The sequence below is a fragment of the Neofelis nebulosa genome, chromosome 12 (assembly GCF_028018385.1).
Source record: "Neofelis nebulosa isolate mNeoNeb1 chromosome 12, mNeoNeb1.pri, whole genome shotgun sequence".
Lineage (NCBI taxonomy): Eukaryota > Metazoa > Chordata > Mammalia > Carnivora > Felidae > Neofelis > Neofelis nebulosa.
Window position 1 is genome coordinate 20,314,157 of NC_080793.1, and position 27,603 is coordinate 20,341,759.

The following is a 27,603-nucleotide window of genomic DNA, read 5'->3' on the forward strand; positions in this document are numbered from 1 at the left end:
TGGTGCAGAGGGGAGACGCCAAGACTGCATTTGCCTCCGCTTTCTGTACTGGAAACTCCCCACCTGCAGGCGAGGTGTTGAAGGAAAGACAAGAAACTGGAGACCAGGGTTCTGATCCTCAGCCTCATCATTGCATCTTCTTCTCTCCTCCTTTTCTTCGAAATTCCCAAGTGGCTCGCCTTTTCCAAATTCTGCTTTGAAAAAAGCTGGGGAAACCCTCTGGGGTTGGTCCTGTGCCATAAGCAGGCTGGGAAGCTGGAGAGAAGGAAAAGAAGGCAGGAATGATCGGCGTTAGGAGGCTGCCCTTCAAGGCCCTGATGGGGAGCAGCCCTGGGCGCCCCCTCCAGGAGAAGCAGGGAAGAGAAACACCCGACCTTCCGTGTGGACCATTCTGGGAGTCTGTCGGATGCCCCACCTCACTCTAAGCCGTCTTCCCCTCCAGCCTCTTGTAATTCTGTCTCAGGTTTATTTTTATGGGGCAGCTACTTTTTTTCCTCTTATTTTTTTTTTAAATCCTTTCACTAATGTGAAAAATGTGTTTTTGCATTACAAAATAAAACTGCCTACTTGTAAGAATCCAAGCAACATGTTATTGCTTTAACGGGAGGCTACTTTTCTCACTTACTGCTTCTTTCGTGAGTAAATGAAACTGTTGTTTGTATTTTAAGGAAATGTGCTCATGCCTGAGGTAAACATCTCAACCCTGTAGAAGCGAGAAAGGAAGTAATGGAAGTATGCCTTCACATCTGTCCCCGAGTCCTACCCCCCTGTATCATCCCCCACCAGGCCTCTGGGATGGCTGTTTTCTTCTAGATAAGGGGACCCCCAGGAATCTTGTAGATCCACCTCTCTAAATCATTGCTAGGTCGAGGGGAGGTAGCCCTTTCTAGTGACAGGAGCATGGGTTCAAGATCAGGATGGGAAAGTTGACTCTGCCATTGACTTGCTGTGTGACCCTCAGGCATCCTCATAACCTCTCTGGGCCTCCATGACTTCCTCGTCGGGCTGGCCAGGCGGAGAACCGGGATCGGGGCTCTGAAGCCCCTGGCATGAGTCGGTGTCTACAAGCAGCCCAGGCATTACTCTGTTGTTTGGTGGTCTTGGCAGGTTGGGGACCAGATTCTGGAGGTCAACGGGCGGAGCTTTCTCAACGTCCTGCATGACGAGGCGGTCAGGCTGCTCAAGTCATCCCAGCACCTGATCCTGACGGTGAAGGACGTCGGGAGGCTGCCCCATGCCCGCACCACTGTGGATGAGACCAAGTGGATTGCCAGTTCCCGGATTGGGGACACCACCACGAACTCAGCAGGGTCTGGCAGCACTGCTCACTCTGAGCCCCGGGACCGAAAGCCAGTGATGCCCCCTCCCATCCCTTCAGCATACCCCGATCCCTAAAGATTCTCAGAGCCTGGGGTCCCATCCCAGGGTCCTTTGCATTTGTAAGGTGTGACCTTGGGCACATCCCTTCTCCTCTCCTGGCCCGTTTCCCATGGAAAGCTGAACTGCATAAGCCAACTCTCTTATCCTGTATTTCCCTGGGGCAAATCACTTAACTTAATCCTGGGCCCTTAGATGCTTCGTCTGAAAAGTGGGGAGCATAACCCCTGCCCCCATCCAGCTCTGGGAATGAGGAACCCTGTGAGTCACCCGAGGAAAAGGGTCGTGGGAGTCATAAAGTGACCACAGTTGCCGATGGCTGTGTACTTGCTGATAGCCTCATGCGTCAGCTTTGGGTTTCTAATCAGAAGTCTCAGACTGGTTGGTGGCCTCCCGGGCCAGATGCACCCAGAGCATCTCCTTCCCCTTCTTCCCTCCTTCTCTCCTGTCTCCTTTCTTGTTCACCAGCACGGTATCATAATTTTTTAATTTAGCTGCCAACATTTAAAAAGGCATCCGGTTTCCCATCAAAAAACAAAAACAAAAACCCTGACTTCTGGCTGCTGCTTTAAAATCAGGAATTCTAGCGGCTTGAGCGCATGTTTCTTCATGAAATTGGGCTGGAGTTGAGCTACACCTGCGAGTTGCATCTCTGGGTCTCCAGTTGGCCCCTGTCCTCACCCACCCTCCCTAGGGTTGGCCTTGATCCCGAGGCCACGGGTCTTTTGCTCTTTATTGTCTCCTGTCCTTGTGTTACCTGCCTGGTCCTGTAGGGCTGCTGAGCCAGGAGTTCACCTCGCGTGGTTTTAGAAATGCTGCCCCCGTGCTTGATGAGGGGGCTGGAAGCCGCTCATCTGCCCAGGGGTTCCTATGCCCTTGAGTAGCCCCAGCGAGTGGAGGCCATGGTTCTCTCAACACTTTTGCTCACCCCGCTCCAGATTGGCCTTTCCCTTGCTGGTGCCTGTTAGAACTGCTCGGCCATGCAGCTGAACACGTTTCTCTTTCTCATAGGTTTCCTGGGGATCTTACAACGGAAGGGACAAACAAGGTAGGGAGCTCTCCGTCATTGGTTATCTGTAGCTTCTTCATACACCCCCGTGTAGGGGGCTCTGGGCCTGGCAGATGCATGGAGCCACTCACGTGCATGATCTCATTTCATTTGAGCAGCCCGCCGACTGTCCATTCGTCCGTCCTCCCTTACATTCCTCACACATCTGTGAGCACCACCAGGTTCCAGGTACCAGGGCTAATGGCACTGAACAGAATAGGTCAATTCCTGCCCTCATGGAGGAGGGTATACTTAGTGAAGGAGACCCCCACACGTAAAAAAAATCCTGCACACGTGTCTAATCACAGAAGACGTTCAGTGCCATCAGGCAAGGTGCTGGGGAGCGTGGGAGAGACTAACAGATGGGACACCTGATTTAGGTGGTGAGAGGCAGAGGGGCGAGTGAGGACTCTGTGAATCGGTGACACGATACTCGGGCTGTGAACTGAATGTTACATAGGAGTAGCCAGAACAAAGTCCGGTGCAGGAGCGCGAGGGGACAGCATGTGCCAGAGCCCTGCTGTGCCAAAAAGGTGGCTTGTTGGAGGCAAGGAGAGTGTAAGGGGGTGTGGCGAGCAAACAGGAGCGGGGAACAGAGTGATGGCAGGCAGGGTCCCCAGATCGCATGGGGCTCTGTAGGCCCGTAAGAGGTTTGGCATCTAACCACGGAAAGGCTTAAGCAGGGGAGCAAGACGACGCGATTCCTATTATTACAAGATCATTTCAGCAGCTCTGCATAGGTGATGGGGGAGGCAGAGAGGAGGAGCGGGGACACCCTCCCCCCCAATGGCATCTTAGTCACACCTCCCAGTGACTCCTGAGGCAGTGGCGAGGAGGGGGTGGAGAGTGTGTGCAGATCTGCACCATATTTTGGAAGTAAGGTTACTGTTATACACCCCAGTTTACCAAGGGAGATACTGAAACCTGGAGAATAAATTGGGAGCCATAATAAAATTGCTCAACTCTGACTGGTTTCAGGATCTGATGAGATAACGTATGTCAAAGTGCGGGCTAAGGCGTGAATGCCGTTTGCACCTGCGCACGGCCTCGTGGTCTGAGAACGGACCTGTAACTAACGTCTCCTGCAGGTGCACCGGGTAGGCCGAGGCCACAGAGGGACCCACCTCATCCCTCTGCACTGTGGTCACTGGCGTGGCCTGGCCACTTGGTCCCAGAGCAGTTCAGAATTCCCAGACCCCCGTCTTCCTGTCTTTCAGCTGGGATTTTACAAGGGCCCGGCTGGCTCCCAGGTGACCCTGAGCAGCCTGGGCAACCAGACGCGCCTGCTGCTGGAGGAGCAGGCGCGGCACCTGCTGAATGAGCAGGAGCGAGCCACCATGGCCTACTACCTGGAGGAGTACCGTGGCGGCGGTGTCTCCGTGGAAGCCCTGGTCATGGCCCTGTTCGAGCTGCTCAACACGCACGCCAAGGTGACCCGAGCCCCTCCAGGGGCAAGGCAAAAGTCCTCCAGGGCTTGGCATCCTCCCTGCCTCCCTCCGTCCCCCACCCCTCTAGTGAGAACCCACAAAGAGTTGGGCTGAAACAGCCCTGGGCAGAGACTGGTGACCGAGGCAGCCAGGAAAGCCAGCCCATAGACTCCTGGGGACATAGTCAGTTAAAGTCCCCGGTGATGGGGGCCCCAGTGAAATAGCTGTCAATGCTGAGCATACATTTAGAGTCATCTGGATTGCTCTTCAAAAGCAGTGCCCGGGCCCCACCCCCCGGGCTGGTTAACTCCATATATCCGTGGATGGGAGTTTGCCACAACTCCTGGGCGATTGTGCCGTGCTGCCAGCTTTGAGAACCCTGCTCTGCTCTCAAGGAAGTCTGGGGCCCAGAAGCTGCACAAAGGAAGAAGTGATTAAATCCGCTGGGAGCAGTTGCATGCGGGAAGGCTTAAGGGAAGGGCATTCTGGGTGGGAGGGACAGCCAGGGGCTGCCCGGTGTGTTCAGGGAGCTGCAGTCACGCGTGCTTGCTGATAAGATGCCAGTGAGGACAGGGTGAGAGGGAAGCAGGAGTCAGATGATGCTGGCCCGGCCTTCAGGGTATCGTGCTTGGACTTCTTCTAGGACAGTGGGGAGCCACAGGGGGTTAAGGAGGGAGGCCAGTGGTCAAGTTGGCACGCAGGTCATTGGGGGTAGCAGGGGACAGGTCCCATCTGCTGGCGAAACCCGGGCTGAGTGCCCTGTTTGTCCCATGCCCAGTTCTCGCTCCTGTCCGAGGTGAGAGGCACCATCTCCCCCCAAGACCTGGACCGCTTCGACCACCTGGTGCTGAGGCGGGAGATCGAGTCCATGAAGGCACGGCAGCCCCCGGGCCCTGGGGCCGGGGACACCTACTCCACAGTCTCCTACAGCGACACGGGCTCATCCATAGGCAGCCACGGCACCTCCACCACTGTCAGCTCGGCCAGGGTGAGCTGCCCCGGCCCCGGCCCTGGCCCTGGCTTGAGGGCCAGCAAGGGTGGGGCGCCAAGATACTGGCTTTGCAGTGAGACCGACGTAGGCGTGAATCTCAGCACCACCCCTTAGCAGCTCTGTGCCTTGCCTTTCTGAGCCTCAGTTTCTTCCCTGGGAAAAAACCCCATCATCGCTGAGTGCCTGATGCGTGCCAGGCACGGCTGTGGGAGACAGCGAGTGAACGAGGCAGATGTGGCCCTGCCTCTTGGGCTCATGGTCTGGGGGGGGTGGGGGGTGGGGGGGTGGGGAGGGTGTGCTCAGAGATAAAGGAGAAAAAGGCCGGTAATGAGACAAATAGAGAAAATAGTGACAGTCGTGGGAGGGTCCCACGAGAAACCGTGGCAGTGCATTCATGGTGGTCACGGTGATGGCATCTTCCCCGAGATACACCTTCTTGTCTTTGGAACCCACCCTGACTTTCACCCAGACTTGCCAGCCCTCCAGAAAAGCATCTGGTCCATCCTGGGTTCTGCCACCAGGATGCTTAGAGGCAAATTAATCCCAGGAAGCCTTTGCAAGAAGGGGCAGAGAAAATGCCTTGCTGCTTGGTATGGGAACCAGGTGTCACCGTCTTTCTGGTAGGAAGAGCGGGGCTGGAGGTCAGGAGAGTTGGAGTGGCTCATGCTCTCCTTTCCTGTCTCTGGATCATTCCTCACCACTCTCCTGTGGAAGGGGCAGGGGAAAGCATGTTTCTCAAGCACTGCTGCTCCAGACGCAGAATTGGGAGCTCTTACAGGTGGAATCTCAATCGACTCAGCACAGACGCAGTTAGTTGTCCTGCTGGAGGAACAGGAGCTCCAGGGTTGCAGTGACGTCCAAGGTTGCATACCGGTGGTTAGTGGGCACGGATGAGCTTGCACCCACCAGGAAACGGCCCTGGGGCGGCTCCCTTTGTTTTGCAGACTCCGTCTCCCAGCGTGGCTTTTTTGTTTTGTTTTGTTTTGAGCTCTGAGGATCTGAGTTTCTGGAGCAACTTCTATTCCTCTGCTTCCTACCCCTACCATTCTGAGTCACCTTCCTCCCCAGGAGTCCTTGTCCCTTCCTGAGGTGACCAGGAAGCTGCCAGGCATTCCTCTAGGGCTCTGGATGTGGCTGCATTGGAAGCAATGTCACGGTCCAGGATGAGCAGATCACTTCGGGGACAGGGAAGAGGCTGTTCCCCTCCTGGGGCTGTGTGTTTGGTTCTGTGCACATGCTTTGATGTGACACCCAGGTGATGAGCACGTTTTGGGTTGCAGGGAGCTGGCCCGAGGGGCCATTTCCCTGTGGGTCCGACTCCACTGAGATTGGCCTTGGTAATGTCCCTGTGGGGCTTCAGGAGCCATGAGCCAGTGCTCTAGAACCAGGGGATTGCAGCCTGTAATTCTGGGGGTGAGAGGTCCAGTGGGTGGGATGGGGCGTGTTCTAGCCTGGGAAGCAGGAGATTTAGGTTTAAGCCCTGGCTTCTCTGGGCCTCAGTTTCCCCACAGGTAGAATGGCCCAAGGTCCTTTGCCCAAGGCTCTGATGGCAGTCAGGGTAACTATTATGCCCAGCTGAGTGCTGGCCTGCAGTGGCCTTGTCCCAGCCCAGGGGTCTCCCCCATACCTGGGAAGTACTGGCCCCCCACCCGTCTTGGCTCCATGCTTTACCGCCAAGTGCCTCAGTTTCCCCACTTGCACCGGAGCAGTGATGCTGCTGTGCCCAGCTTCTTGGGAAGATTAAATGATGAGTAATCTCCCTATTGGCACTAGCATCCCAGAACTGCCGTCCACACCCCTAGGGCAGGGGAAGCCTCTGCTCTTAACTGACTTCCCCCAACCTGGCTGGAGAAAACCACTTTGAGGATTTGTGTCTGCAGCCTTGCAGATACTTGGAGCCTTCTGGAAAGCACTGGGCTGAGGATCTGCCACCCCCCTCCAATGTTATCCAGTCTCAGGTGCTGTCACATGCACGGCCTGGGGCTCTATCCCTCAGACTCAGATCTTTGCTGCGGGCATAGGGCTGGGCCCCTCTGAAATCCAGGTTTTCTCTGATCCAGTCTCCTGAACAAGGTCCTCCTTCAGGCTCTGCCGTTCATTAACACGTGTGACCTTGGACAAGTCACTTCTCTTCTCTGAGCCTCAGTTTTTCCATCTGCCAAACGGAGGTGATGACCCAGCCCCGCCTGCTGGCAAGTCCCAGGGTTGCCCCAAGGGGAATGGCCATCTTCTGACAGGGGTTCTCAAGGACAGGCGTCATTTCTGCAGAGCCCTGGTGGCCCCTGTTTCCTTCAAGGAGGCAGTTATACTGAAAGAGTCCCAGTTATAGCAGCAGAGCCTTTTCTTCATCCGTCTTTTATTCCTGCCCAAAACATTTAAAGGAAATAGAAAAGGGGTTTTAGAGAATCGTGTTTGTGTTGCCTTTCTCTCTGTGTGTGTGTGTGTGTGTGAGCATGCATGCATGTTTGGCAGAAGGTTTACTGCTATACCCACCCCATCCCTAATATTTATTTGATGTATTTTTCTTTTTGCCTTTTGCCCACCCTTCCTCCCCAGGAGCGGCTGCTGTGGCTAATAGACCTGATGGAGGTACCGTCCTTCCTGCCGGGCGGGGCTGTGGGAGTCCCTTAGCCAGGGTGGAGGTCCGGGGCTGTGGCCCTGCCTGCCACTCCCTTACGTCTGCACCCAGCCCCGGTGGGGAACTGGGGTTCTCCTTGATGCTCACGGTCTCTCCTGTTTGCCAGTTCATCAGGGTTCCTCAGGCTCTGGAATGAGAATGTGCTCAGCTTAAACCCCAGCCCTGCCACCCCCTTGCTGTGTGACCTCGGAAAGTGATTTTACCTCTCTGAGCTCAGTTTTAGGATCTATAAAATGAGGATGATCATTTCTGTGCTGTGGGGCTGTTGAGAGATCTCTTGGCCTTTTTATACGTTATAAACTCTGTCTGGAATGTTCTCCTTCCCACTTCTCATGGCCGGGCTATCTCCTACGTGTGCATCAGCCCCCTACACCCACATGCTCCCTCTTCCCAGAAGACTTCCCTGATTTTCTGACTTCCCTGTGCCTCCTCCAGCCTCCGGGGTTTCCTATTGTCATGACTCTTGTCTCATTATATTCTAATAATGTTTACAAGCCTGGCTGGCTACTCCCCTTGACCACAGCAGTGATGATATCTGGAGTCACCATTGAATCCCTAGTGCCCAGCCCAGAACCTGGCCCATATTAATAATTGGGGCCTTTTTTAAAACATGTCTTATTTATTTATTTTTGAGAGAGAGAGAGACAGCACAAGCTCGGGAGGGGCAGAGAGATAAAGGGAGACACAGAACCCAAAGCAGGCTCCAGCCTCCGAGCTGTCAGCTCAGAGCCCAATGTGGGGCTCGAATCCACAAACCTTGAGATCATGACCTGAGCCAAAGTGGGATGCCTACCTGACTGAGCCACCCAGGCGCAGTTGGGGCCTTTCTCAATGATAGTAGTAGTTGGTATTTTAGAGAGTTCTCCGTGGGACTGTGATAATGCTTTCCAGGTGTATCTTTTTGAGCTTCCTAGTTACTAGGACTGGCAGGTACCGCCGTGATCTCCATTGTAAAGGGAAGAAAACAAATCCTAGAGAGAAGGGAGTCGCTCCAGGTCGCTCAGTGAGGGCATGATAGAGTCAGGATTCAGTATTAACCTGTTCGTCACCAAGTGCCGGACGCTGGTCTGCAACACCAGCACGTATGTGTCCGTTAGCTTTTACTGCGGTGATGCTGAGTGACCCACAACCCCCCGAATCTGGATGGACAGAAGCCGAAGGCATTTCTTTCTTGTGGCCCAGACCCCATGCCTCATGGAGCTCACCTGCTTTCCTGTCTGTTAAAATGCCTGTCACACGGCTCTGACCTCTCCCCGAGTTTGTCCTCCCTGGTAAACAGGGAGACGCTGCTGGGATGCAGGCCGGGACCATATCTTTCTCCTGTCTGGGTGCCCAGTGCCAGCCTGGCTCTGGGACAGAGCCGGGGCCCGGGGATTGTGGAGCAGAGACAAATGAATCTGCACTCCCTGGCTGCTCAGGATTATCTTCTAACACTCCAGCCTTAGAAACATCTCCCTCCCACATCGTAGGGAGATGTCCTCTGATCTGGTGTTCAGACTGGCCGAGTGGCAGGCAGCTGGCTCTTGTGACCCAGATGCCCCAGACAGTTGCCCTAAATGGAACCGGTTTCCATTTAGCCCCAGTTCTGTGGATCTCATGGTGCAGTTATCAATCCCAGGTTAAACGTGGCTCATTCTGCAGCCGTTTTCCCTCAAGCCAGACAAAATCGATCAAAGGAAATCAGATGCAGCCTTCCCCCATCGACAAATTGTGTTTATTTTCCATTTGTCTAATAGAGAGCCAGCCCTGGGAATTTTTCCTGCCTCCAGTGTCACTCCCCTCCCATACAGATGTCAGCCGGGGAAACTGAGCAGAATAAAGGCCTGCGTGCCGTTTCTTGAAGCCCTTATCTGGTGCCAGCCAGCCCGTGGCAGAGGGGCTTGGGCACACAGGCTCTGGAATTCCACAGACAGGCTGGCTCTCCCAGGTAGAAACCGTGTCACCTTGGACAGGTCACTTAAGCTTTTGAAGCCTCAGTTTCCATATCTGTACGCTGGCTGATAAGACCAGCCATGTGTGGATCGTCGTGAAGAATCCGTGAGCTCGGGAGCAGACTTGGAGATGTGGAGTACTTGGGAGCCCGTTCTGCTGATGCTCTAACGGCTGGGACAGGGTGCCACAGAGGCCTTCAGGGGAACAGCGTTTGTAGAGGCCCAGGCCAGCCCTGGACCTACAAAGCAGGTGCCGCTGGGGTCAGGGGTGGTGGACTTGCCCCAGGCTTAACCACAGCCCCTTTCCGCCTAGAATTGAGAGGTTTGCACGTCAGGCCTCTCATGTGCCTGGAAAGGGGCTTCCCTAGCCCACCAAAGGATGCTGTAGCAGGGGCCCTGCCTCTAAAGGCCTACTGCTCCTGTTCCCATGAGGTGAGGTGGGAAGAGGGTGCTGGGTGTGGCCGTCAGCACTTTGCTCCCCTGTGGCCCCCATACTTTCCTCCTCATCCAGGGCAAAAGGAGGGTGGAGAAGCTCAGGCCTGTCTCAGGCCCTCTCAGCTACAGAGATGCCCTGATTGTCAAGGCAGCTCTCTCCAGAAACAGGGAGCAGACAGTCAGAGGACCTTCCTCCTCCTCCTGTGTTCTGCCCTTGGTCCAGCCTGGATGGGTTTAGAGAGTCCTCTGCCGGGCAAGTCGTCCCCCAGTGGGGAAGCTGGAAGGATCCCAACCCTTCACCCATTCATCACCCGCTCCTGCAGCAGGCATTCCCTGAGCACCTCCCACACGCCAGGCTCTGAGTGGGCCACTGGTCGCCGTGCGCAAAAGAGACAGCAGCACCTGCTGTCCCAAAGCTTAGCACGTCTAGTCGGGAGGCAGCCTTGAATCAGATCACCTGCATAATCCTTGCTCTGACAAATGGGTCGAGGACTGGGGCCCTGACCAATCCAGGATGTGAGGGAAGAGATGTTTGAGCTGAGATCTGAAGTCACTGGCATCAGCCGGGCGATACACAAGGCAAGGCAGCTGAGGGGCCAGATCGACACGTGCAAGGGCCCTGAGCTCAAGGCTTATGGACCCTGGAAGGAACCGTAGGAGGTCAGTAGGGCGAAGGGGAGAGGGTGGGGGGTGAGCAGCAGGAGCCGCCAGGGACTTGGGCTTAATCCTGAAACCGTGAAACACCACTGAGGGTCTTCAGTAAGGAAGTGACATGATGTTGTTTGCACTTTCTCTTTTTTTAAAGACAGCATGTGTGAGTAGGGGAAAGGGACAGAGAGAGAGAGAGAGAGAGAGAGAGAGAGAGAGAGAGACCTAAGCAGGCTCCACGCTCTGCACAGAGCCCAATGTGGGACTTGATTCCACAACCCTGGGATCATGACCCGGGTGAAATCAAGACCCAGGCGCCCTTGTTTGCATCTTGTAAGATGCTTCCCGTGTGTGTGGAGAGAGCTCAGGGGGGCGTGCAGCTGGGGTGACCTGGCAGAGCTACTCCTGTGTCGTCAGGCAGGCTGGCTCTGTAGCCCGTGTTCCAGGAGGCCGCTCAGTGCCAGGTGGGGGCGGGGCGAGGCCAACTTGTCTGCTTGTGTCCAACAGTCCACTTCCTCCTGAGAGGCCTCGGCACGAGCCGCCTGCACCCTCAGAGCCATAAATTCCCCAGAGGCATTAGCGGGCATCGGGGCAGCTTTGCGTCAGCGGGTGTCTGAAATAAGGAACGGACCTCGCGGCCAGCCCTTTGTGGTACACTTGCCTCCGTGTGGGCGCTTGGGGGGTGGGGGTCCTGGAAGCCGTTTCCAGCAAACAAGCAAGTCGACATAGGCCAGCCCTGCCCCTCCAGAGCCTGATTCTGCCAGGCTGTGTTGCCTCCATTTATAAGGAAGGAGATGTGACATTTGGGTTGGAAGTTAATGCAGGTAGAGATGCGGTGTTTTCCCTCGGCCGGGTTCTTGGGTCACCACATCCCTCCTGGAGCCCTGCTTTCCAGTGCCTGTCTTAAGGGCTCTTCCAACACTGACCTGGAGATTCTGGGTCACACTCTCTGTCCGCTGAGTGAAGCCCTTGTCCTGAGGCCATTGGGAGGGAGATGCAGGACGACAGAAGGAAGCGCGGTCTGTCTGTGCCACACGGGCCCTCCTGGGCACTTCTGTGGTTTGATGCTCAAGCACAAAGGCAGGAGCGGACAGCTGGTGAAAGCGCCCAGAGCTGGCCGGGCACCGGGGCAGTTCCCACGGCCTTGGCCACAGCGGCGAGTGTGGGTTCCAGTGCCCTGTTTGGGGATCCTCTCTCTCCCAGTGCACCCCCCTGCCCTTCCCCATCAGCTTCCAGACTTCCAGCCCTACCCTGTGCTTGGAGAGCTCAGGAGCACAACGATCCTGTCTCTGCCAGCATGGCCGTCCCCCCAGGTTCCCACTCCATGTTCCTTTCGGACCCCCCAGTCCTGTCCCCTTCACTCCAGGGAGGCTGGCCCTACCCAGCTCATGTCACTGTCAGGCCCCCTCCAACAACCCGACCTTCCTGGGCTGATCGCAGCCCCAGCTCTGGCTGGCACCATGCCTTGCTTTTCTCTGTCCTTCCTTGCTCTCCCCTTCTCCCTCCTGCCTTCCTTCTCTTCCTTCTCCCTTACTCCTCTCTCTGCTTTTCCTTTCTCTGTCCCTCCCACCGGCCTCCTACGGAAATCTTGGCCCCCATAAGTGACCTTCCAGGAAGTTTTGTGACTCAGAGTCTCAGTTTCCCCATATCCAGAGGCCTCTGGTGCATTTAGGGGCAGAGCTGGGGGGAGCCCGTTGTCCTGACATCAGTGTAAAGAAGCAAGAAGAACAAAGAGCTGAAAATAGCACCTTTACGTAAGAACCCTCCTGTCCTAATGAAGGGATGTAGGGGAGAGATAGCAGGGCGTTGGGCAGGAGCAGGGGGAAGGGAGGGGAGAGCCTCGTTTTGCTGAGGTGATACCTGGGCCAGGAAGCAGTAGCACTTCCAGAACTGTGAGTCCACCTGGCAGAGGTCAGCACAGGTGATTGCCTTCCACCGTCTCACTTTATTTTGGCCCCACAGTCCCCTCCAACCAGACGCCTGGACTATACGGGCCCTCACCGTGTTCTTTCCTCTGAGAGGAAGGCAATTTTTCTGAGCTGCCACTGATTTGAGGAGGAAGGAGCCGGGGGAGCAACGACAGCAGGTCCTGAGGGCATCCTGGGTCCTATGGCAAGCAGGCTGAATAACAGAGTCAGACCTTGCAGATGGCTCAGCTTCCGCCTCGCGCTTGCTGTGTGACCTTGGGCAGGTGGCCTTCCCTCTCTGAACCTCAGTGACCTCAGCTGGAGACTCAGGACTGATTGAGCCCTGAGTCTAAACATTCAGCTGGTCTCTGGCCTCTGCAGGAGGAAGGGGGCCCCAAGCTGCTGGCAGGGTGGGGGTGGGGCCGGCGAGGCGGCCAGGACACAAGCCGGCTCCTGCGTGAGCGCTGACCTTGATCCTCCTCTCGAAGTCTGTTCCTCGAGCGTTTCTGCTGACGCATCCCCGGGTTCTTAGCCTGCTGTCTGCAGCTATTTCAGATGCACAAGGAACATGGCTCGGGGACTCGGGGCTCCTGAGCGTCTGGATCTGGCAGATGGAGTCTGGCAGGGCCCGGCTCTGACCCGTCTGCTCTTTGCTCCACTAAAGGCCTTGCTCCCAGGGCTGGGTGTTTGTCCCCACTCCACCGTCACCCTCCCGACTTTCCATGCCTGCCTTCAGTGTTGGCTCCCGGCTGCTATTAACAGCAAGGAATGGGCCGAGGCCAGGGGCCGATGATGGCTATATGGCTTCGTTTCAGAGAGGGTTGCTCCTAGGGCCCTCTGGTTCCTGTGATATCAGGGCCCTACCCAATTCTGGGGAAGTGTTGCATGGGCTCTGGGGCCACCCCTACTCGGGTTAGAAACCTGATCTGCTGTAGCATGGCCGTGTGGTCTTGGACAGGTCACTTCCTTCCCTGAGCTTAAGTGTAAATGATGTGAGCCAGGGACAATCCCAGTGCCTGTCTCCCATGAGAATCCAATGAGATGATCCCATGAGAATCCAGTGAGATCGAGTAAGTAAAATGCTCAGCAGAGGGCCTGGCACGTGGTCGTCCCCAGTTTGTGGATCGATCTCTGATACCCTTCTGAGAGACGGTCACACCCGCTCTGCGATGCATGGCAAAGGCATGCTTGTGTTGTCAGGGCTCCGGATGCTTCCTGTCTCCCTCGCAGTGGCCCAGGTACGACCGCCGGCCCCATCAGTGATCCTGAGCGAAAACGTGTGGGCACCTACTGTGTGCATGGCCCTCTCCTGGGTGTTAGGAACACAGTGACCTGCTCATTGTGTATCCCCATGAGCCAAAACTGCTTGTTGGCCAGATGAGTGCTCAAAACTCCAAAGATGCCAGAACAGGACAGAATCCCGTGCCTCTGGTCGTACCAAGGACTGCCACTTGAGCCCCCGGGCTGCCCGCAGGTTGAATCTGGAGACAGCTGGCAGTGGCTGCATTTGAGAATGGCAGAGGTCCCTCTTGCCTTTGCCGTAGACACCTCCCAGGCCTCTGACCCCTCTCGGGGAAGTCATCGCACACGACCAGCCCTGCCTCGCCGCTCACCTTAACCCTGGGCAGTTGGTGGTGCCCAGCTGTACTATTTCTGGAGAGTGCCGGACTCATTCCGGTTTGGGAGGAGGGAGACTGCTCTTGCATTTCCAGTCAAGTGTTCACATGGGCCCAGGCAGCGGTTAGGTTGCTGGGGTGGGTTTGCCAGGTCCCAGGCTTCTGATATAACAGTAGCCCGCCCTCCTATATTGTGCCAGGCCTTGTTCGGAGCATTTTTTAGTGCTAATGCATCAGCCCCATGAGAGCGGGACTGCTGTTAACCCATTCTGCAGATGAGGAAACCGGCACAGAGCATCAGTGATTTGCCCTCCGTCACTTGGCTGTGAGTGGTAGAGCTGGATGTGACATCAGAGAAGCCACCAGTGGTGTCACTTAATCAGTGAGTGCCAGAGCAGCCCCATCACTGCCCTCCCCCACCAAGGATCCCCCACTCTCTGCATCGCTGAGGCTGCCAGCGGCATGCAGGGGACGGCGGTGGAGACCGGAGGCTGAAGTCTGCATGTGAGCCTCAGCTTTGTTGGTAAAACGGGGCAGATGTCCCAGCCTGACATTGCCCCCAGAGGCATCACGGGACCAGATGAGGAGCCCTGGGTGTGAAAGGCTCCAAGCCGGGAGAGCCAAGTGTCTTACTGGTGGGTTCCCGTGACTGGTCTTCGTGCCCTTTGGGCTTCGTCCCAGGCCCTTTGCCTGCCCAGGATGTTCAAGGCTCCAGGAGCATCATTCGAGATGGGGATCAGTGCAGAGTGACCTGAGAGCCTGGGCCCCAGGGAGCGTGGCATCCGTGGGCCCCTTCCATCCCAACCCGCTGCCTTCACCGTTACTGTTCCCTGCGATGATCTAGAGTCGTTGCCCTGCTTAATTCTCTGCCTGCTGGGGCCTCCTCCATGACAGCCAGAGTGATCGATTCATTCATTCATTCACCCATCGATTCATTCATTTGCCTAGTAAATATTTGTCAGGCAGCAACTATCCTAAACACTGAGGGTAGAGTAGGGACCAGGTAGTCTTACCATTGAGGAGTTCTCATGCTAATGGGAGAGACAATAAGGTGGTGATAAATCTTACACAGAAAAATGAAGTGCGGTCAGGGGTTAGAGGTACTGTGGGGGATGGGGAGGGGTGCTGTTTCAGACAGGGCTGGTCCAGGAAGGCCTTGCTGAGGTCAGAGCTGAATGAAGTGACGGAGTGAGTCAGGAGTGCTATGGGAGCAAGGGAGAGCAGTGAATGCAAAGGCCCTGAGGCAGGAACCATCCCTTCCTGTTGAAGTAGCAAGAAAGGGCCCACTCATTGGGCACAGTGATTGCAGACTTTGGAATTTTCTCCAGGGGAAACGGAAAGACCCTGGAGGGTTCTGAGCAATGCGTTATCTGACTTAACATTTCCAGGTTTACATCCTGCTGCTGGGTGAAGAATGGTGGTCAGCGTAAAGCAGAAAAATACAGCAGGGCAGGGGATGGGGGGTTGTGATTTTAGGTGGGGTTGTGAAGATAGCCTTCTTCGAGGAGGTGATAATTTGGGGAAGATCTTGAAGGAGGTAAGAAGAAGGCATGCCTTGTGGATAGCTGAGGGGACCAGGCAGAGGGAACAGCCAGTGTGAAGGCCCTGACATGCCTGCATTGTTCTAGTGTGGCTGGAGAGGAAGTGAGCAAAGGGAACCTTCATAGAAGACAAACTTGACCACATCTCCATGGCAACCCACTGCCCTCAGCCTCAAGTCCCAGCAGCTCCATGCTTGAGTCACGTGGAACTGCTCGAAAATTCTCAAAGCTCCTCCCTGCTTTATGCACGTCCTTCCCTCTGAAACACCATCATTCCCTCCTTTGCCCAGCTCAAGACCCACAAGACTCAGCTTTAAGCCATGCTCCCTACTCCAGGAAGCCTTCCTTGATAACCCCACCCCAGCCGCTTCTATGCCTGTATCTCCTAGCTCTGTGCACAGTCTCCTCCTTGCTTGTCTGTGTCCATCCCACTGGCTCCACGCTACAGAAGGCAGGGGTGGGGTCTCGCCTCCTCTGTGGCCCCAGGCCTTCACCAGTGGAGCATTGAGACTGCTCAGTGTTGAGGGCTACACTTGAGACATGAGCCAGCTGCTGGTTGTGGAGGCTCTGTTGCCATCCTGGGTTGTGTGGGGTGGAGGAATGGCTCCCCTGAGGCCTCAGGAGCTACTTTTGACAGGGGCACTGCTCAGCCTCCCAGGGACCACCTAGAGATGGCCTCAGCAGCTCAGCGCCACTTGACAGAGCTTGAGGCTTCTTCCAGGGAGTTAGCAAAGGAAGCAGAAAATGGGCATTTTTGCAAAATAAGGTCTATGTAAACTTTAACCGCCTGCCTCACAATAGAAGCCACTAAATTAAAAGAGAGACTTGCCCACCCACCTCTCCTGTGCGTCCTGCCATTTTCACACCTTCCTGGGATTCTGTCCACGAGCACCTTCAGGCTTCGGAAGCTCTGAGTATGAGGGCCCGGAGCCCGGGGCCCAGCTTTGGGAATTCCCCGGCCAGGCCAGAGCCACCCCACAGCATCTCCAGATAGTTCAGGGGAGGCCCGGAGAAGCTTCAAAGAAAAATTTATTTTAAGATGACCAGCAGGAAAATGGACATTAATTTTAATGTGTAAATTCTACAAGAGTGAGGCCTGTTGGGACACGCATAAACCACAGGAAGGTGTCCCGGGGCCCAGCACGGATTTTGGTATCTCGGAGGACAAACTGCTTTTTTCCTCTCGGTTTATATTTGCTCACATTGCTCTCTTCTCCATTTCTAGAACACTCTGGACCTGGAGGAAACTGGTGAGGCTGTCCAGGGCAATATGAACACCCTCCCAGATGTTTCCCTGGTAAGACCCTCTCTGGTTCCCGCAGTGAGGTTTTGCCCTTCCTGGTCTGCCTGAGGCCCTGGGGACTGGCTTCTTGGTGAGAGCCAGAGGCCCTCAGACCCAGCCCCAGGCCCGTGCACAAGGGCATCACTCAGGCTTCTCCAGCAGCGCCCAGGACTGGGGTGGGTGTCAGGCTGTTTGCTTGCTGAGTTGGAGTTACTTTTGATACGTTGTCTGAACGTGATCATAACAAGTACTGAAACGTGGAGTGTGTGAACTCCCTGAAGAGGCCACATGACCACCCTGGAAATGGAAGTTAAATGTGGCCTCGGCTGTGTCCACATCAGCAGCACCGGCAGCATCACTGTGCAGTTCTGACCCGGATAGCTTCTGAACGGCTTGGACTCTGGAGCCAGACTGCCTGGGTTCAAATCCCACCTGTGCCACTGACTGTGTGACTTTGGGCAGGTTTCTTAACCTCTCTGTGCCTCGGTTTTCCCCTCTGTAAGATGGGGATAATAATTGTGTCCCTACCCCACAAGTTTGTGGCGAGAGGTACATTAGTTCATTTAAGTAAAGCATTTGGGACACACTGCCGTCCGAGCTTTGCAAGTGTTGTATGTTGGCATAGGCAGAGGGAAATAGCAATGGCCGTACCCATAGCTGCCACTTCCCGTGCACCTGCTGTGTGGCAGGCACCTGCTAGCACATTACACACATGGTCCCTCACATCCCCTCACCTCTGCCGGGTAGACCCAGGTTTCCCCATTGTCCGGAGATGCACTTAGAGAGGTGCTGTGACTTGCCCAGGACCACACAGCCCCCGAGCCCATGTGACTGTCCCCTTTTATCCATTCTCTCTCTCTCCAGTCCTGCACATCTCCTGTCTCTAGTGGCCATGATAACCTTCTAACAAGAAAAGCCAAAGGAATGCTTTTTTTTTTGTCGTTTGTTTTGCCCTTCTCTCCATCCACCTCTAATTAAATCTTGTTCCCTGTGATAAGTCCTGGCTGACGCCAAGAACTTCAGTTCCCAAAGGTAACGGTGCCATTCCCCAGAGACGCCCGCCAAGTTCCCGATGCTTATCAGCTGCTGAGATGGGGGGAGAAGTTTTCCACTCGGGTGTTGCATTATTCAGAGCCGTGTGGCCAAGAGCCTAGAGAGCAGGACGGAATTCCAGCCGGGGCCCAGCCTGCTCGGGGCTCCTGTCTACCAGCCACAATGGGCTCTGACTCCTTCTACTCCTGTTGGGTCTTTTGGCAGGATGATGTCAAAGCCACCTCCGAGGGGCTGCCTGTCTACAAGCCGCCGCCTCCCCCACCCCCTCTGGCCCAAGGCCACAGCCGCCCGCCTGAGCAGCAGAGGAAGCCAGGGAAGGAGGGCCTCCAGCCACCTTCCTCGGCATCTTCCCACTCAGGCATCGTCTTCTCGGCCCCTCGGAACCACAGCCCGCCAGCGGGCACTGCCCCTGCCCCGGGGGCCTCCTCAGCACAAGACTCGCCCTCCTCCCCCATCTATGCCTCGGTCTCCCCTGCCAACCCTGGCTCCAAGAGGCCGCTGGACGCCCGCCTGGCCCTGGTCAACCAGCACCCCATCGGCCCCTTCCCGCGAGTCCAGTCACCGCCGCACCTGAAGAGCCCCCCCGCGGAGGCCACGCTGGCAGGGGGCTGTCTCCCGCCACCCTCCCCCTCCGGCCGGCCAGACGTGACGGGCACGAACCAGCACTTTGTCATGGTGGAGGTGCACCGGCCGGACAGCGAGCCGGACGTGAACGAAGTGAGGGCGCTGCCCCAGACGCGCAGTGAGTACCGGCCGACCCCGGGTGGGCTGGGCTCGGGGTGCCCGCCCCGGGGTCGTGGGGGCACCCAGGCCCCTCCAGGTTGATCTGCCCATCGACGCGGAAAGGGGCAGCGTGTGCTTGCCCAGGGTGCTCTAGCCCGGGCGGTCCCCCCCTCGTGCCCTGTGCAGGGCCAGGGTGTCCCGAGCCTGTGTTGACACGACTGTGAGCCCTAGGTCTGCCACTTGGAACCGTATGACCGCGGGCAAGCCATGGGATGGCAGTTCCGTGACAGCCCCGCCAGGTCGCTGGGAGGGTTGGGCTCCTCCTCCAGCAGCTCCAGACCTGGTCACCCAACGATCTCTGACTCTCTCCCCAGTGAGACTGGACTCCTTGAGGCCAGGGGCAGCCTCTGTGATCTCAGTGCCCAGGGCCTGGAACTGGGTGTTGAAATTACGGTGTCTGGACCCCCAGAGGTCTCCACACCCGGGGCTGCAGGGTCAGAGTGCAGGCTGGACCTTCCAGACACCTGGGGCCGGGCTGCAGCCCCTGAGTTTCCAGGGGTGCCCAACTCAGCGGGTGGAGGGCAGTGGAAAGCCAGCTTTTCACTCCCAGAGAGCCCGGAACCTCCGGGTGTTCTAGATCTCCTTCTCCATAGCAAGTTGGGTGCATTTTGCTGGATTCTGCTGCCATCTTGTGGCTCAAGTGATATATAGACCCTGCTGCGGCCAGGGAAGGGGGCAGGCCAGGTCAGGGGGGTGTTTGTGAACTGAGTGCCTCCTATATGCCAAGCAGTGGGCAGACTGGGGTGCTGAGTACAGTGTCCCTGGGCTCAGGAGCTTGGTGAGGGAAGGCAGGATGTGGTGAGCGAAACCTGAGGTATCATCTGGCACTGAGCCCAGCACAGCCTGATAAAAGCGGTCAGTTGCGCCGTACTTCCCTGTGTGCCCGATGTGGTTCTAGGGGCCTTGTCTCTATTAGCAACTCATCTAACCCTCCCAGCCGCCCTGGAGGCTGGTGCTGTTATCCCCATTTTACAGATGAAAAAACTGAGGCACAGAAAGTAACTGTGGAACAGACAAGTATAGCACAAGTCTGTTCTCTTGTCGGTTTCACCCTACACATCATATCCATTCAGTTTTATGATAATGCCATCAGATGGGTGTCATTGCTCCTGTGTTGAAACAAAAACATGAAGGCTCAGAGAAGCTGTGTAGCTTGCCCTGGGTTGCACAGCTGGTCAGAGGGGATTCAGACCTGACCCGCCAGACACTGGAGTGTCTCAAACTAGGGGCCAGGCCATTACACATGCAATGAAGCAGCTTGGGTTGACTGGTGAATGAGGGTTTGTGCCCACCACTCAGCTTGGGGTTGTGGAGGCTACAGACCAGGCATGGCAAACCTTCTAATTTTTTTTAAGTGTATTTATTTACTTTGAGAGAGAGAGAGAGAGAAAGCACAAGTGGGGGAGGGCCAGAGAGAGAGGGAGAGAGAGAGAATCTCAAGCAGGCTCCACACCACCAGTGCAGAGCCCGATGCCCGGGGCTCAGACTCACAAACCACGAGATCATGACCTGAACCAAAGTCAGATGTTTAACCAGCTGAGCCACCCAGGTGCCCAGACCTCCCACTTTTTAATTGAGAGGGTGGAAATTTAATTTTTATATGAACTATCTTAATTTGAATGTGTTGGTTCATCGTTAAAATTCGACAGCACTGTGCAAGTTAAAACAAATAAATAACCCACATTTGTGGACTGGGTTTGCCTCCTGGCCTCTGTTTTAATCATTATTCCATGGGCTGAGAACTGGGTGGTCAGAGAAGAAATTCTGGCAGACTTGGGGCCAGACCCAGCTGGAAGGGCAGGTCTCAGTGGTAGAAAGGTGTCTGGAAGTCTCTCTTCCCTCCAGCCCTGTGATCCCTTCATTCCTCCCTAGTCCGTGCCTGGAGAATCCCCACAGCCTTTCAGCCTGCGGCTCCATCACCTCCTCCAGGAAGCCCTCCCTGACCCCAGCTGTATTAAACCACCTCTCTCCTCCTCTTCCCCACTCTCAGCAGCCTCCACACTGTCCCAGCTCTCGGACAGTGGGCAGACCCTGAGCGAGGACAGTGGCGTGGATGCTGGTGAGGCAGAGGCCAGCGCCCCGGGCCGAGGCAGACAGATGGCATCTACCAAGAGCAGGAGTAGCAAGGAGCTGCCTCGGAACGAGAGGACCACAGAGGGGGCCACCAAACCGGTGAGCGAGGAGGAGGGGATGCAGACGACTAGGGGGGAAGGTGGGGAGCGGGAGGTCCCCAGCCAGGTTTCAGCTTGACAAGTGCCCACGGGGAGGAGGTGAGCCCCCATCACTGGAGGGTTGTGGGTACCTGGAAAGACCACGGTATCAGGAGTCTGGCGGCCCAAGTTAGGCCCTGCCTTCGCCACTGACAGTGACAAGCCGGGCACCAAAAGTTGGTCTTGAGGGTCGTTAAGCTCAGTTCTGAGATGATGCACTGGCTGAAGCAGTCAGGCCTGGGTCCCAGTCCTAGAGCCACCACCCAGCAGCTCCGGCCGCTTAGCCTCCTGAGCCTCAGGGGGTCTTGAAGCAGTCAGAGATCTGGGAACACCGGGTTCTCAGCTTAGTGCTAGCATACTGGCAGCTTCCAGCACGGGTCTGGAGTCTGAGCCCTTTTGACCCAGGGGACATGTCATGGCCAGTCCAGCCCCCCCAGCCAGGCCTCCACCGAGAAGGCCTCAGTCACTGGTCTCCTTGCCCACACCCGCAGCCCGGACTCCTGGAGCCCACGTCTACCCTGATCCGCGTGAAGAAAAGCGCAGCCACCCTGGGCATCGCCATCGAGGGCGGTGCCAACACCCGCCAGCCCCTGCCTAGGATCGTCACAATTCAGGTATGTCTCCGCGGGCCCCACTTGATCATCTGTCCCCACCCCCGAAGGCCCCTTTCTCAGCCTCTCAGAGTTCTGCCACCCGGGCAGATCCAGCCCTTTGCCCTCACTGAGCCTCAGTTTTCCTAATCAGGGCAGCGGACTCCTAGATGATAGCCTACTTGGCGGTGTTGGGCCTGACCCGGTGGGTGTCAGAGCCCGGCCAGCCCTCGAGCGCCTCGCGTGCCCCTGCCCTGTGTCTTGCCCCTGCAGCGAGGCGGTTCAGCCCACAACTGTGGGCAGCTCAAGGTGGGCCATGTGATCCTGGAGGTGAACGGGCTGACGCTTCGGGGCAAGGAACATCGAGAGGCTGCGCGCATCATCGCCGAGGCCTTCAAGACCAAGGAGCGGGACTACATCGACTTTCTGGTCACCGAGTTCAATGTGATGCTCTAGGGGCTGAGGCCCGACGGCCTCCCACTGCTGCCCAGTCCCTGGCCCCAGTCCCTTCTCCCTCCTGGCACTAGTAAGCTCCGTGAGGGCCGGGGCTGTGTGGCCAGGTAGCAGGAAGACACCCCCCCACTCTTTCCCGGCCCGCTGGCCCAGAACCAGGAGAAGAAAGCCCGGTGAGGCAAACAGAAGGTCGGGCCAGGATCTGGTGCCGCGCCCGGTATACACAGTAGATGCCCGGCATGAGCGTGGGTTCGGGAAGGAGAGGAAGTCCACCTGAGGCTGCCAGGACCTGTTACTCTGGGTTGGATAAGGGGCACTGTGCCCCCTTCCCCGCCAGCTAGCACCTGGCCCATCCTCAGATGTCCGAGCCTTTATCTGGAGTGAGGCCACGTGAGGATTCACAGACACAGCCCCCAGCCAGGGGGGCATCTCACAGGACCTTTAGTGCCACAAATAAGCGTCAAGCAACCCCCCCATTCCACACCCCCTTTCTTCCTGGCCCCTTATCCACCCCCATGGTATTTATTATTTATTTCCCCTCTCCTCACCCCTGGGGGCCTCAAGCCCCCAGCTTCCCACCGCACCCCCAGCCTACCCCAGAGGCCTTGCAGGTGACCAGCAATGTGAGCGTATTTATATACAGAGCTTATGACTTTAATTTTTCAATAAAGAAATCTGAACAAGGTTAGGGTCCGGTGTGCTATGTGGCCTGCCTTTGTGGCTGGGGTTCTAATGGACAGATGGAGGACAGATGGAGACACCCAGAACAAGACACCGCCAGCCTCTCCCTCTGCCCCCCACGGCTCAATGTGGGACACACGTGGGGGTGCAGGGGCATCTGAGCCACACCCACATCTTGGAGCACGTTACCTGAAGGCTGTTCACAGAAAATACCTTTAAATTAAAATGCACAGGTATGTTATGGGGCAGAATGCACAATGTGCATGGATGCTTTAACACACAGAGAGGGGCCTGTCTCAGGGAGGGTGCCAGAAGCCGACTCTGATGAGGATTTATATGCAAGTGATTCATTAAGGAAAGGCTGCCACGGCAGACCAGTAAGGGAGTGGACAAGTCAGGAGGGGGAAAAGGAGAAAGCTGAGCAGGGTGGGATTTGAGGTGAAGCTGGGAGGGTGGCTGCAGCGTGATCCCACAGGGGACTCTAGAGTAGAAGGTGGGTCCAGAACTGTCCCCACTCAGGGCAAGGTGACAGGGCCTTCATGCTGTCAGTCTTTGCACAAGGTCCGGGGAGGGGAAGGGTTAGAGGCAGTAAATTCCCGACCACAATCCCATTCTTTACCTGTACAGGCCACGCTGTTCCAGGAGCCAAGGGCAGGGCCAGGGTTGGGGGGTGGGGTTGGGGCATGGGGGTGTTAGAAGCAAAAACACTTGGTGAAGGGCGGGGAAGGGAGGGGGGCATAAAATGGTCTGCTACACCCCTGGGGCCCATTTCCTTCAACCCCAGGGTTTCTCTGGGATAAGAAGAGTTTGAGAAGTCCTGCTTTGCCCAGCTCTGTGTCCAGAGGTCAGCTAGAGATGGGTTAGGGGCAGTTGAGTCCACAGACCTGCACCAGATCTTGCTTTCATCTGCCCCCATCACCTCCCCAGCTCAAGGAAACCACCTGAGGCCAGAGGCCTGGATTCCACTTGACCTCTAAGGCAGCCAGTATCCCTGAAGCCCCAGCCCCTCCTGGGGGACTCTTTAGGCCCCTCCCCAGTCCTAATAACCCTGCAGGGAATAACTCCCACCTGGCTGTCAGGCCCCAGCTCTCCAGGCATCAGATGCCAAATCCTGCCTGGTCATAGGTAAGTGATCTCACCTTTCTAGGCCCAAATTCCCCATCTGGAAAATGGGTGTGGCAGGCTGAATAATGGCCCCAAAGATATCCAGGTTCCTGGAAAGTGTGAACATTACCTTACATGGCAAAGGGACTTGGCATATGGGGTTAAGGCATTTAGATGGGGAGGTTATGCTGGATTTTCTGGGCGGGGCCCAATCTAATCCCAAAGGTCCTTGAAAGAGGGAGGCAGAGGGGGACGTGACACGGAGGAGGGAACAGTGCTGTGCTGAGGGCAGCAGAGGTCGTGATGTGCTCTGGAGATGGAGGGAGGGACCACCAGCCAGGAATACAGGTGGCCACTAAACACTGGAAAAATCAGGGAAAGAGATTCTCCCCTCAGAGCAGGCAGAAGGAAACCAACTCCTTGACATCAGCCCCTTGAGACTGACCATGGACTTCTAACCTCTCTTTGTAAGAGAACAAATTAGGGCTGCCTTAAGCCATGAACTGGTGACAATTCGTTACAACAACTACAGGAAACAAACGCAGTGGGGATACTGCGACTTGCCCGTGATGGAGGTTGGGATGCTGTGTGTGGGCCCCTGAACCAGGCTCAGGGTCAGCCCCAGGGTGATGACTGCAATCCGGATGACGCTCATGGCAAACGAAGGGTCCTCCGGCCTTAGGAATGCCACAACTTTTGCAGTCTCTAGTCCTCGTGCATCTTGTTCTGAACCTTGTGCATCTGTCTATCACCAGCCCATGGTGAATTTCAGGCCAGTCACTGACCACCTCCGGTGCCTTGAACCGTCCATCTCTCCGCTCGGTCTAACTCCAGGAGACAAGAGGGCGCCTGGCAGCTGCTGCCCACTGCCCCAAGTTTGTACTCTGAAAAAATAGGACAAGAATAAATTTCTGGAACTATTGTTTCTAGAATTTTTCGGCCCAACTCCAGGGCTGTGGCCCATTGGGCATTAGGGTCCCCCTCCCAATGGAATTTTAAACAAACTTAAACTCCTTTGCCAGTGGGCTTAGAAAGGTCAAGTTTCTTGCCCAAAGTTATATAGCTAGTGAGTGGTAGAGGCCAAATTCGGATCCATGGCTGCCTGAAGTCCACATCATAAAGCAAAGACAAGCACGTGTCCTCCTGTCTTCTGAAGGGACCCCAAACCATGGGCGAGGGTGGCTTTGAATAATGGAGGAGGGAGGGGTCAGAGGTCCACCCTGGCCACAGGTACCTGTGGCCCTCCCATCTTTATTCATGATGCCAGAATTGGGGTGGTGGGGTGGTGTGGGGACAGTACTGCTGGAGAGTCTCAGAATTTGCTGCTAGATGAAGAAGGCAGGAAGAGGGTGAGTTTGGGGCCTGAGCCAGGGCCTGCCCAAGCAAGTGCCAAGTTGCCCTTCAAATTACCTGGAGCTCCCTCTGCTTGGGAGAAAGGAGGGTGAGGGATAGAATAGCCCAACGTGAGGATTACAAGGATGGAGAACAAGACATCGCTCAAAGGGTCCATACTTCAGAGTCTGACATCTGGGATCAAATTCCACCTCTACTATTTCCTGGCCCTGTGATCTGGGGCAAGTCATTTAACCTCTCGGAGCCTCAGTTTCGCCATCTTTAAATGAGGAGCCTAGTATTAACCTAGCTTGTAGGTTATCAGAAGGATTCGCTAAAATGTTAGCCACTGGCACATAGTACACTTTCAGTAAAATAGAAACTGCTGCTGTGATTATTATTGGGTGCGTGTAGGGAGCCTCAGGCACCCTGGAGAACCCGGAAGAACTTTCTGCCAGGAGGACAGAGAACTGACTGCAACAGAGATGGATGCAGGTCCTCGGCAAGAGTCTTCCTGCCTTGGGGGCAGTCAACTCCTCGTGAAATAGCGTTGGTGGAGGGGCTCTTTAAATGAGTGCCATTGATTTCTTTCTTCCGGGTTTGCTGCTTTCTTTATTTCCTCCCCTCAGCACCTCTGTGAGGCTGGCGTCAGGGATCCCTTTAGTGGCAGCCAGCGGCAGAACTGGGCGGAAGCCTAGGCCAGTTTGACACTTTACACGACCATCCTTCAAGGTGACCTCTCAGTGGACGACGGATCATTTCTGTCCTGTACTCACTGTTGGACTTTGGGCAAGCTCTTGTCCCTCTGGAGACCTGGGTTCTCCCACCTGCTAATCAATGTTGGTTTGCACTAAGCATATGCTTAGAGAGTAGTGACAATACGTACCTACCTCACAGGAGAGGACGGAGCACAGGAAGAGCTCCCAACAGTTATTGACAGATAAGTGCTCAAGAAAAGTTCGTTATTACTAATATTATACTGTCATGAAGCAGTCCGCTTCAGCTATGAAAGTTTGTGGTTTCTTTCTCACTGTGGCTCTGTGCGAGCTTGCACAAATGTCTCCGCTCTGGGCCCCTCAGACTCCGGTCGGCACTCGGGCGGGTTCCAGGAGGGACACGAACCTGCCAGATGTGAACTTTTCAGGGCTGGAGCCCAGGCCGAATGCCTGGGGGCGGGCCGCAGGCGGCCGCCTCTCTGCGATTGGTGGAGCTTCTCGAGGCCCCGCCTCCCTGGGCCCTCCCCGCCCGTCACAGGCCCGCCTCGGGGATTAAGCAAAAAGTCGCCGCCCCGCCCCGCACCGGGATTGGAGGCCTTTGTTTGCCGCTCAACTCCAGGAAACCACGGCGCGCTGCGACCGCCGGCAGGTGAGGCGCGGGGTGGGGCTCGCGGTGGGTCCCGGGCTAGGGCCGGTTCCTCTCTGGGTCTCAGTTTCTCGATCTGGGGAATGGGGAGGAGAGCGGACCGCGCCGATGGGCTCCGATCCACAGGGACTGCCGCTGCTTTCTGTCTCTCCCACGTGGAAACCCCACGCGCCCGGGAAGGAGACCGATCGCCGCTCCGGGACTGGGAGGGAGTCCCGGACCGGCGTTCAGTGTCCAGTCCTAACCCGGCTGGCCGCGGGGTTCCGCAGGCGCCACCTCCGGCCTCAGTCTCCACCTCCGCACAATGGGGGCGTTGGCCTTTGCTCTCACTCCAGCTGGGGCTGGTCGCAGGGCGGGGAGAGGTCCCGAGGGAATCGGGGGTGGTCCTTGGCGGGGCCTCGGGCCGTGTTTGGGTTGGAGGTGTGGCCCGGGTAGCTGTGGTTACGGGGGAGGTGGGACTTCTCTGTCCTGGGATTTGTGTGAGATTTTTGTTCACCAGGCAACAACCCGCGCAGCCTGACAACTCGGAGCCGCGCACCCTCCCCGGACGCCTAACGCAAGTTTCTTTTCCTCTTTTTGGCAAGGGGGAGGGAGGCAGAGCAAGGGCCAGCAGTGAGGATGGGCAGCTCGACAGTGGTAGGGACTGGAATGGACTGAGAAATGAGACCAGCCTTTCTCAGTACACAGATGGGGAGACTGAGGCCGAGAGAAGGGGCGCGTGTTGCCCGAAGCGCACAGCAGGGCAGGCGCAGAGCTGGCCTCTCCCCAGGGCGATGCCGCTGGCACCCGCGGCGGGGTGCGACCTTGGAGGAGACTCTTCCCTGATCCTTTCCCCCGCTATTGTTGAAAGAAACGACAGGTTGGAGAGGATCATTACCTACCTTTCAAAAGCTTCTTCTTCTCAGTGATAAAGTTGGAAGGGAAAGTTGCTGATAACAAGCCCCGGCTATTTTGGAGCTTTGAGCCGAGACAGGTTGTAGAGAAAAGAGACATTGTTTCTGTCCTCCAGAACGGAAGAAGAAATTGTTGAAACCGAAGCACGGAGGACTGAGGTTAGATACCTCCAGGGACTTCCCAAGAGAATTTACCAGGCGCCTCCTCTGGCGTTGGTGGGTTTTACCGTTTGACTGTTGGTTTTGTTTTGTCAAGAAAACAGAACCTGAGGGGGCTTAAGTCTAGCTTAGGGTGATAGAC

At 56.2% G+C, this 27,603-nt stretch overlaps 2 protein-coding genes and 1 long non-coding RNA gene across 8 annotated transcripts in view; 2 read left to right on the forward strand and 1 right to left on the reverse strand.

The window, feature by feature from the left end:
• The window catches only part of WHRN (whirlin), a 94,843-nt gene extending 72,225 nt beyond the window's left edge, over positions 1-22,618 (forward strand). The window contains exons 4-13 of one of the 5 annotated variants that reach the window (XM_058694395.1): positions 1,108-1,310; positions 2,389-2,425; positions 3,643-3,855; positions 4,631-4,840; positions 7,400-7,432; positions 16,785-16,856; positions 18,099-18,636; positions 20,668-20,849; positions 21,379-21,501; positions 21,751-22,618. In XM_058694395.1, the coding sequence (XP_058550378.1) occupies positions 1,108-1,310; positions 2,389-2,425; positions 3,643-3,855; positions 4,631-4,840; positions 7,400-7,432; positions 16,785-16,856; positions 18,099-18,636; positions 20,668-20,849; positions 21,379-21,501; positions 21,751-21,933 (1,794 nt within the window). In that variant the 3' untranslated portion in view covers positions 21,934-22,618. The remainder of the gene's footprint in view (positions 1-1,107; positions 1,311-2,388; positions 2,426-3,642; positions 3,856-4,630; positions 4,841-7,399; positions 7,433-16,784; positions 16,857-18,098; positions 18,637-20,667; positions 20,850-21,378; positions 21,502-21,750) is intronic. The other 4 variants (XM_058694396.1, XM_058694398.1, XM_058694397.1 and 1 more) reach the window with 4 other exon arrangements.
• On the reverse strand, positions 22,563-27,446 carry LOC131491453 (uncharacterized). Of its 2 annotated transcripts, none has more exons than XR_009251466.1 (2): positions 27,291-27,446; positions 22,563-24,599 (listed from the first exon to the last, which is right to left on the reverse strand). It is a non-coding gene; the product is annotated as an uncharacterized LOC131491453 (long non-coding RNA). The 2 variants fall into 2 exon arrangements; XR_009251467.1 differs by lacking the exon at positions 27,291-27,446 and adding an exon at positions 25,934-26,691.
• The window catches only part of AKNA (AT-hook transcription factor), a 55,478-nt gene continuing 54,206 nt past the window's right edge, over positions 26,332-27,603 (forward strand). The window contains exon 1 of the mRNA XM_058694390.1: positions 26,332-26,412. The gene's annotated coding sequence lies outside the window, so the exon portion shown is untranslated. The remainder of the gene's footprint in view (positions 26,413-27,603) is intronic.